The sequence below is a fragment of the Lolium perenne genome, chromosome 3 (genome assembly GCF_019359855.2).
Source record: "Lolium perenne isolate Kyuss_39 chromosome 3, Kyuss_2.0, whole genome shotgun sequence".
NCBI lineage: Eukaryota > Viridiplantae > Streptophyta > Magnoliopsida > Poales > Poaceae > Lolium > Lolium perenne.
In genome coordinates this window covers 100,667,794-100,677,308 of record NC_067246.2, presented here as the reverse complement: position 1 = coordinate 100,677,308, position 9,515 = coordinate 100,667,794, and the positions used below count along the sequence as shown (strand labels likewise).

Genomic DNA, 9,515 nt, shown 5'->3' with positions numbered 1-9,515 from the left:
GCAAAATACAAATTCAATATTATCAGATAGATAATAAAATATATCTTCATATGGTATCTATAAAATATCATATTTGTTGATACATTCTTCCAAATATTTAATCACTTGGTTTGATTTTCAAATAAAGTACTAAGCCTTAAGTTCTAGGATGGAGGTAGTATATAACATTTTCTGTGTTGGACATTTCTGAAATTTTCTAATATCTTACTCCTGAGATTGTCAAAGAGACAAAGACCGAGATGGCTTTGGGGCGACCCACCATTTCTTCTGCACACCTAACCCTAGCTGAAAAAATTGAGAAAGAAAAATTGCGGAGAGCAAATCGAAGGAAATAAAGAAGAGACAGAGAGAGGGCGACTCACACTTCTTTCCTCTCCTCTTCTCCCCCGTCAATTCGTTGGGCTCGCTCCCCTCGGACGATGCGGCGGCTATGGCGATGGTACCAGCAGTCCCTGTCTTCCTACCCGGTGCGGACGCAGGTGGTGAGCTCCGGCATCCTCTGGGCCCTTGGCGACATCGGCGCACAGGCCGTCACCCACAACACCGTCAGCTCCCACCACCACGCCAAGAATCCCGAGGTAACCAGTCAACCGCGCGCCCCTAATATTTCTTCCGTTTCGAGCTAGGGGTCCCTGGATTCTACGGTCGTTGGATACCGTCGCGCAAAGATTTACCGGTTAATCTTGTTGCAGTGTTGCTGGGGAGTTAGGGCTTCCCTGGGATATATTAACCTAGGCTGTCTAGCAAATGGGGTAGTTTTAAGGCGTTAGGGATGCTTAATCTGTCTAAACAAGGTCGGTATTTGATTGGTCAACAAGGGCGATATCGGAGTGCCTGGTGTAGAATTTATGTGAGCCAGTGGGTGTTTTATCACATAAGAATTTGATGCTTGAGGTGAGATTTGACTGTCGATGTCATATTTTGTTGTTTGGAACGTCTAAATCCTACTTTGCCAAATCTAGCCCTCATCTTCTTGGTGTTGAGATGAGATTTTGGCAGTCCTTTTTGGGTAATACTGATACATAGGAGATTTGTTGCTAAAGCTGGGCTATGAGATTTGATTGGTTAATGACATCACTGGATTACTTGGGTACCTATGGTCCTTCACCCCTTAATGACATCCTACTTTCCCTTGAAACTTTACTCTTATTAGGAGTGTAATAATGGAATAAGATTTCAGTGATTTTCCTTTGAAGTGGATGCTTACTTTATGGAAGGCCGCTTTATCAATAATTTTGTGAGCATGTGAATTACCTGTTGACCTTTTGATTGTTCTTGACCTTGGCATGGGTTGTTTTCTCTGCAGTTTGTTTGATCTAATAAAGGAGAAAATCCTGCAATTCTGATGCATTCTTGAAAACCTACTTTCAGTTTTTATTGCTTTAAATGTCAAAGGGTAGCCAATTGTCAGCACTTTTAGCTTTGATGTATTTGTTACTTCAGATTTTAGATCGACCAGCTTGGAGAGCTATTTGCCTTTAATTTCTTCTAAGAATTGGATTCTTTGTGGTTAACCAATAAATTACTGTTTGATATTATTTGTTTCTAATCAAGTAATCAGTAATCCAATATTTTAATTCGAAAATATAAGGAACTCAGATCAAAATTTCTGAACTTTTGGTCGCCTTATGAATGGTCCATAGGTAGTTTAATTATTTTACCATGTCTACTGAAAATGTTCCCCTTTCTGCAATTTCTTTGTTATCCACTCAACAGAGCTTGTTACCTTTTCAGGATAAAGATAAAGAGTTCAAAATTGATTGGAAGAGGGTTGGCATCACAAGTTCATTTGGCTTTGCTTTTGTTGGACCAGTTGGACATTACTGGTTAGTTCTCTCACAGTTACATATCACGCATTCACACATGAGCAGATTATTTCATATTCAACTTTGTTATGGTTTCCTTCTTTCTGATCATAGGTAAGAGTTTTGGCATCATTAACAACGGAAAATGTGATAGCATGCTCCATCCTCCCAGACTCACACAGACAGTCACCACATGGCGGTGCAGACTGCAGATAAAGGACCTAAATAGGGCCACAGATGCACAATCATATAAATGGCAATAATGAGTATAATAAAGGGCAAATTGGAAGGCATATTTAATCTCAATTATGCGCTTACTTTATCCTTTGAGGCTATTGGTCTAGGTGATGATTAATAGTAATAGGTGATGATAGGTAATGAACACATCTACATAAAAATATGCTTTGCTCCTAGTGAACTTTAGGGTCCGTTAGCCTCAGCAAGCCTTGTCAATCTTGGTGTGACCAACATTTTGGCGAACAAATTGGCCATCCTCAGTTAGCCCGTGAATTGGCAAAAAATGCACTGTCCCCTGCCAACTTTTTGGTGTCCAATGAAATCATAGGCAAAGAGTCACAGGTGTGCCAATTTTGCCAAGGCCAGCTTTGGCTCGGAACCAAACAAATCTTTAGTTCATTAACTCCTTGAAATTTTGGATACTTGGTCCCTGGATAACTTTGTACGCCATCTTTTGATGTATTTTTACTGCTGGCGTGCCCCGCCCAATCTCCTGCAAGGACGTGAATTCCCAAGTTTCTGAAGTGCACCAGACAAATGTCTCCTTGCCATCTGGTGGTCTTGAGCGTGAAAAGTAGTATCCAGATAGGCAGTGGCGGACGCAAAAAAATACCCTAGGGTGGGCACACACCTCTAATTTCTATTTTTTACAGCTCATGTGTGATAAAAATTTGCTCAAATGACTAAATATAAAACGTTTTCTAAAAATTTAGGCGCCCACCCTTCTGCGTACGCCCCTGCAGATAGGTCTCCTGCCATGGTTGAGGATGACCTGCAGGATGCTGGGCAGCGGCGCCGCTTCCCTGACCGATTGGATTGCAGAGGCGAAACCGGCACTGCCCCAAGGGTTTGGCAACAGCAACATTTCTAATACCCTGGATGCTCTGGAAACACAGAAACGACTGCGTCTTCAACAGAGCTCGACCGTCCACGCAGGATTTGCTAGCCAAGATCAAAGAGGAAGCTACCATTTGGGCTAGGGCCGGGGCGCTAGGCCTATGGGCCATGCTGCCAACCTGCTGGGATGTGCACTAGGATCTTTTTCCTTTTCATGTACCTCTGTCTCTTAGGAGACTTGTAACCAAAACTCTTATCTTTTCAATGATATGAAGCGCAAAGGTCCTTTGCGTTTTCTCGAAAAAATATCATCTAAATTGAACATCTTCATGTTAATTGATTACTGCTGTAATTGTTATTTGTCTCAGCCAAAGAGTCATCTTTTCAGCAGAATAAAGATAAATAGAATGTTATCAATTGTAGGCATGTACTTACAATAATACCTGGTGGCTTCTCTTACTGAATATCGCCCCACTGACTATTCATATAATCATATGTGCATCTAAGCATGACTTGGTTTTCACATTGTGTATTGTGGCAAACAAAAGTAGCGTGGAGTGCACTTTGCAGCTGTGCATCCTTCTATATTCTAGTGGATCACTTCAACATTGACTCGTTTTCTACCATGCTATACAATTTTCTGTGTTCATTCTTACCGCTTCTTTGACACATGTAGCAAAATACCTATTTTTTTGCGGAAGCAGTTAGTAGTTAACCTGATTGGATTTGTGGTTAGAGCTCTAAATGTCCATCTAGCTACAAGGTTTTTAACTGGGAATAATGTTGGTGTGTGGCATCCCTTAACTCCCCACAAACTTCTTTTGCCATTCCCACCGGTGTGTTTGGTTACAAATGGTAATTCAGCAATTTTGCCCCGCTTGATGTTCTAACGCCTCACATTGGTTAAGACGAGTAAAATCATGTAGGTTCACTGCGGTTTGAAAAAATTTCTCCTGATTTGTTGAAGCAAGCTGTTGTATGACTTGTACTGATTTTTTTTTTCACCCAGGTATGAATATTTGGATCGTTTGGTCCGACGGAGATATCTGCCTGGTTCATTCAAGTTTGTTGCCTCAAAAGTTGCAGCGGATGGTCTCCTCTTTGGACCACTAGATCTTGGGCTGTTCTTCTCCTATGTGGGTCTTGCTTCAGGAAGGAGTTTAGAGCAGGTGAAGGAAGATGTGAAAAGGGATATCATTCCTGCTCTAGCTTTAGGGGGAGTCATCTGGCCTGCAGTGCAAATTGCAAACTTCCGCTTCATCCCCGTGCGATACCAACTATTGTACGTGAACTTGTTCTGCCTGTTGGACAGCTGTTTCTTGTCGTGGATCGAGCAGCAAGGAGATGCAGATTGGAAGCAATGGTTCCCATCGTTCCAGAAGAAAATTGAAGATCAGAAGAGTAATGCTTGATTTTCGTGTTGTCCTTCCCAGAGAAGTTAGCTTCTGTCATGCTGACCGAACATGCTTTGCTTGATCCAAGAAAAGAGAACTAAAAAAATATTCATTTGCTGCTACCTTCTGTTTATGCGGAGTTGCAATGCCCAGCAAATTTTGGCATCATCACTGTCATGTAGAGATGCTGTTTTACATCTTCAATGGAAAAGCAAAGATTCCCCACACTCTTGTTTAACTTGAATTTCTTGAATCGAGTGTTTATTCATGCTGTTGTTAAACCTGCAGAGAAATTGTTTTTTAACAGTTTGCTGTATTCCTCCCGTTGTCGGAACATGCTTTTTGGAAATAGAGAATGATGGTGAAACCTTTCTACTATCAGGTCTCTTTGTTCAAAGTGTGTGTGATGTGCTGATGCAACATCAGAACCCTCTGAAATTCTGTGATGGTGCTGCCTCTTATTCCTGTTTGATGCTTTTAGCCTATACTTAGATTTGCTCTGGTATGGAAGTGTAGCGTTCCTGCACGTTCTTTTAGCTGTAGCTCCAGCTTCAATGGGGTTATTTTTGTTAGTATGGCTGCACAGTTTTTGCACTCGAGCTGACAAAACGCATGGAGCTGAAAGCTCAGTTCATCTATATTCCCTCCGTGCCCTTGAAAAAAAAACTATATTCCCTCCGTTTCAAACTAAATGTCATAGCTTTGTTTGGATATGTACTACCTCTGTTCTTTTTAGCAAATAATTTTAGTTTGCTAAAAGTAGATTTGCGCTGGTATGTAAGTGTAGCGTTCCTGCGTGTTTCTTTTAGTTGTAGCTCCAGCTTCAATGACATTTTTTTTAGAAAAGCATTTCTGAAACCAGATGACACAAAGTTATGGACGCGTCTAGCAAGCGGCTGCATGCCGGTTCGTCATTTTGAGCGATCATACCAAAATGAAAAGTACTCATGTAAACAGAAAGATGTGTCCATCATTTTGAGCGGTCATACCAAAATGGAAAGTACTCACGTAAACAGAAAGATGTGTCCAGCTGTCAAAGAAATGGTAGGCTACTTCCGCAAAAAAAAAAAAATGGTAGGCTAGCTGATATCAACTTTATCGTTTTAAAAATTGTAACTTTTAAACTGTGTGATGAAATTACAATCCGTTTTCACTTTTAGAATCCGAACGATGAGAGCTTCGAAACTAGACCACATTTTCATATGTTTCGACGCAATTTTTTAACAAGCAACTTTGATGCGCGATAGAGCAACTTTGTTGTGCAGGAAAACAATTTTGGTATGCGACAAAGCAACTTTGGTGTGCAACGAAACACTTGATTCACAACGATGGTAGGCTTCACAACAGCTGCAGCAACAACTCCTAATGTTACTATGCAGTACACTAGAATTGCTCGGCCGAGTACCAAAGTTGCTCGCATGACACCAAAAATTGCTTGGTCAGGCGCCAAAGTTGCTTTGCAGGGTTCAAAAACTGCGTCGCCGGGCACAAAGTTGTTCTGCAGGGCACTTAAGTTGCTTGATCACACATTGAAATTATTCTGATAGACACCAGAATTATTGTCGTGCACCAAAGTTGTGCCTTCGTGTACCAAAAAGTGTACATGTTCGTTGCACACCAAAGTTGCTTTGTTACACATCAAAATTGTTTTCCTGCATAATAAAGTTGCTCTGTCGCGTATCAAAGTTGCTTGTTAAAAAAATTCGTCCAAATATATGAAAACGTGGTCTAGTTTCAAAGCTCTCGTCATGCAGATTTTAGTAGTGAAAATGAATTGTAATTTCGCTGCACGGTTTAAAAATTACAGTTATTTAAAAAATGACACATGATATCAGTTAGCCTACCATTTTATTGACAGCTGGACGTAAATAGCTATCGTCTAGTTCGTGTGTCAGGAACGTCCATCCAGCACGGGCCCGCCCGTAAGATTTCAGGCAAAGTTATTACAGCTTTTAGGAACAAGTACTCAAATTTCTCAGCAGCTAAGCTATCGCTTATATGGCTACAGGGGGAAAGGTTTTCACTTCTCTGAGCAAGGGGGAAACAAGTGAGACAAAACTAACTACAAACCAAACTCTCTAGGAGAACAGCAAAACGAACTTAAGGCATGTGCAGAAGGTTTTCACTCTGTGAGCAAGGGGGAATGAGACAAAACTAACTACAAACCAAACTCTATAGGAGAACAACAAAAGGAAACTAAGGCCTGTGCAGAACTGAAGCCTTTGCCATCTCCCACCAGCATCAAAGCATTTGTCCCTAGAGTTCTTGCCAGGCCCGCAATAGTAATCAACAGAGGTCCTTCAGCACCTGCTCACGATTCACATCACATATCTCCAGAGTAGTCCTTGCCTTATTCTCAGGAGTCAACCAGGTTCCGCCCATAATAGCATAGGTGGCATTCGAGCCAAGCATTCCAACTTGTTCACCATTGCCATCAGTTTTCTTCTTTTTCTTTTAGCAGAATGCTCTATTGTGCAAGAGTGTAGGCTGTTTTCCTCCATAAGACCTGCATTCCAGTCCATTGTGTTCGATTGAACACCATGTCATTTCTAGTAAGCCAAATAATCCTTAGGATAGCAGCATTAACCATAGTTATTAAGCTACTTTTCTTTTTGTTATTCCATAAGCCAGAGATATCAACTTATGTGCGGAGGGAAAGTTAATACCCAAAACCCTCTTAACATTTGACCACATTTTGGAGATAACAACACACTCACATAATAAATGTTAAACAAGATTCAAGCTCCTCACAGAAAATGCAAGTCAAGTCATCTACTGATTGCCTTTGGATTAAATTGTCTCTAGTAGGCAGCTTGTTATGAACCTAACTAGAGAAAGAAACGCATGGCGTTTATTTTTTGTTAGTATGGCTGCATAGTTTTTGCACTCGAGCTGACAAAACGCATGGAACGGAAAGCTAAGTTCACCTATATTCCCTCCGTGTCAAACTAAATGGCATATCTTTGTCCGGATATGTACTGCCTCCGTTCTTTTTAGCAAACAATTTTAGTTTGCTAAAACGGTTTATATTATGAAACAAAGTGATACACATTAATAAACGGATTTGCTAAAAATCAACCGCCTTATGTTTATTGTGTCTAAGTCAATTCCTTAGCAATTGAATTTGACTCATGATTCGTGTTGATATGATAGTTGAGAGTGACTTGTAACTGGGATTTTCCTAGTTGCAAGTAGGTTGCCATTGAGATTTCTCTAGTTGCGTGTGAGTTGTAATTGTGATTTTTCTAGTTGCAAATGGGTTGCAACTGAAATTTTCCTAGTGGGTTATAATTGCCAAAAAAAAAAGTTCACATTCTTGAATTTGCTTCAAGATTCGTGCTAGCTATAAGTTGTAGTATATGAGTTGCAACTAAATTGATGATGTCACGTAATTAAGTCTTAGTCGTCTGAGATCTAGATGCGCCCATTAATAAATATCTCATTCTCACTATGTTCTAAACAATCGATCATTCAATTGGGCTTCTGCATCGATCTTTCATGCAGCCGCAAACTGAATTCGCTATACATGATCCTGTAACTCAAATGCAACGGCTATGAGCCTGCGAGTCCATCTATGAGACTATTTCTGGCAAAGATGAAATCGATGTGGTTCTGCGCTCTTCTCGCTACTAAAGACGAGCTCGGCCTCCCGCCTCCCCCGTCCTAGCGCACCGGCACCGACCATAAAGTCCCATTCCCCGGCCTCAACCCTCCCGACCGAACACCTCTCCCTCCCGTTGTGATTTGATCACCCGATCGTCCGAGAACCATGACGCGGTGCATGCCCGCCCTCACCACGCCCCTCGTGGCCGCCTCCCTGCTGCTGCTGGCCCTCGCCGGCGTCGCCTCGGCCGACAAGGGCCCCGGCTTCGTCGTCACCGGCCGCGTCTACTGCGACCCCTGCCGCGCCGGCTTCGAGACCAACGTCTCCCACAACGTCGAAGGTACGCACGCACGCCACTGATCGACCGGCCGTGCTTGCCCAGCCATGGCGAACCACGCGCGCGCGTGCGTAGCGTAACAATGGGTGTCACTGGTTCTGCAGGGGCGACGGTGGCGGTGGACTGCCGGCCGTTCAACGGCGGCGAGAGCAAGCTGAAGGCGGAGGCGACGACGGACAAGAACGGCTGGTACAAGATCGAGATCGACCAGGACCACCAGGAGGAGATCTGCGAGGTGGTGCTGGCCAAGAGCCCCGACAAGTCGTGCTCCGAGATCGAGGAGTTCCGCGACCGCGCACGCGTCCCGCTCACCAGCAACAACGGCATCAAGCAGCAGGGCATCCGCTACGCCAACCCCATCGCATTCTTCCGCAAGGAGCCGCTCAAGGAATGCGGCGGGATCCTCCAGGCATACGACCTCAGGGACGCCCCAGAGACGCCATGAAACACCGCACCCACGACGACGTACGTTCGTATACCCAGGCCAGCTATAGTTACTTGACGCCGGCCGAGACGATGTTACATCTGCGAGCCGACGGAGTGATGTCGCCGGCGCCCGTCGAGATGACCATCGTTTAATCTTCACGTGCCGCTTCTCTTTTGTTCTTGCTATAGTATTCCTGCCCTCTAATTATTTACGTGTTGGTTTAAGTGTGAACTAATTCGATGGATCTATCTATGTGTAATAAGAGAACACAATATTTCGTACATGTATGTCTGATGTACTATCCTGTTTTCATAAAGAGAAATATCTGATGTAGTACATTCTTCTCGAAATAAAATATCCTTAGGCGAGTTTACTGGAATTGGAGTGAATTCCACATTTTAGCCTACATTTATGCATTTGTGACACATATTATCCTATTTAGTGAAACTTCTACAAAAATATTTCACCTAGGAGCCTTTGAACATGATTTTTTTTTTCCAAACGACCTCACTGGGTCGGATTTCATTACCCAAGCATAACGAAACAGAGTATCACGTCCACGCGTGTTAAAGCCAAAGTAACAGCTAACAAACTATTACATTCGCTGCCTAATGCTAGCGACAACAAGCATAGGAGTTTTCACTTGCCCAGGGGCACAAAACCGACACTGACAAAAGCTAAAATAGAGGGGGGGGGGGGGGGCAACTAACACCTGACAACCACGAGACAGCCAAACATAACAAGATGTAATCTTCCAGGCAAGGGGGGAGGACATCAATCTTGTTCCATATCATCATTGCTAGTGTCCACGCTTGCATCTTTGATCCACAGAGGCCGCTGTAATTGCCGAGAGCCATCTTGAGGGGCAGCAGTA

General features: G+C 43.1%; 2 protein-coding genes across 2 annotated transcripts; both read left to right on the top strand.

The window, feature by feature from the left end:
- The first annotated feature begins 277 nt into the window (after positions 1 to 277).
- Positions 278 to 4,498, top strand: LOC127341993 (uncharacterized). Its single transcript, XM_051367936.2, has 3 exons — positions 278 to 578; positions 1,735 to 1,826; positions 3,889 to 4,498. Exons 1-3 carry the CDS (start codon positions 420 to 422, stop codon positions 4,289 to 4,291), a joined length of 654 nt encoding a protein of 217 aa, XP_051223896.1. The 5' UTR covers positions 278 to 419; the 3' UTR covers positions 4,292 to 4,498.
- Positions 4,499 to 7,979: 3,481 nt separating this feature from the next.
- On the top strand, positions 7,980 to 9,020 carry LOC127341992 (major pollen allergen Lol p 11). The gene is made up of 2 exons (XM_051367935.2): positions 7,980 to 8,217; positions 8,319 to 9,020. The coding sequence occupies exons 1-2, from the start codon at positions 8,043 to 8,045 to the stop codon at positions 8,657 to 8,659; spliced, it is 516 nt and encodes a 171-aa protein (XP_051223895.1). The 5' UTR covers positions 7,980 to 8,042; the 3' UTR covers positions 8,660 to 9,020.
- The last annotated feature ends 495 nt before the right edge of the window (positions 9,021 to 9,515 follow it).

Coding starts and splice junctions, on each gene's coding strand:
- LOC127341992 (XM_051367935.2), top strand. CDS start 8,043: ATGACGCGGTGCATGCCCGCCCTCACCACGCCCCTCGTGGCCGCCTCC. Junction 8,218..8,318: donor CGTCTCCCACAACGTCGAAG/GTACGCACGCAC, acceptor CTGGTTCTGCAG/GGGCGACGGTGGCGGTGGAC.
- LOC127341993 (XM_051367936.2), top strand. CDS start 420: ATGCGGCGGCTATGGCGATGGTACCAGCAGTCCCTGTCTTCCTACCCG. Junction 579..1,734: donor ACCACGCCAAGAATCCCGAG/GTAACCAGTCAA, acceptor TTACCTTTTCAG/GATAAAGATAAAGAGTTCAA. Junction 1,827..3,888: donor GGACCAGTTGGACATTACTG/GTTAGTTCTCTC, acceptor TTTTTCACCCAG/GTATGAATATTTGGATCGTT.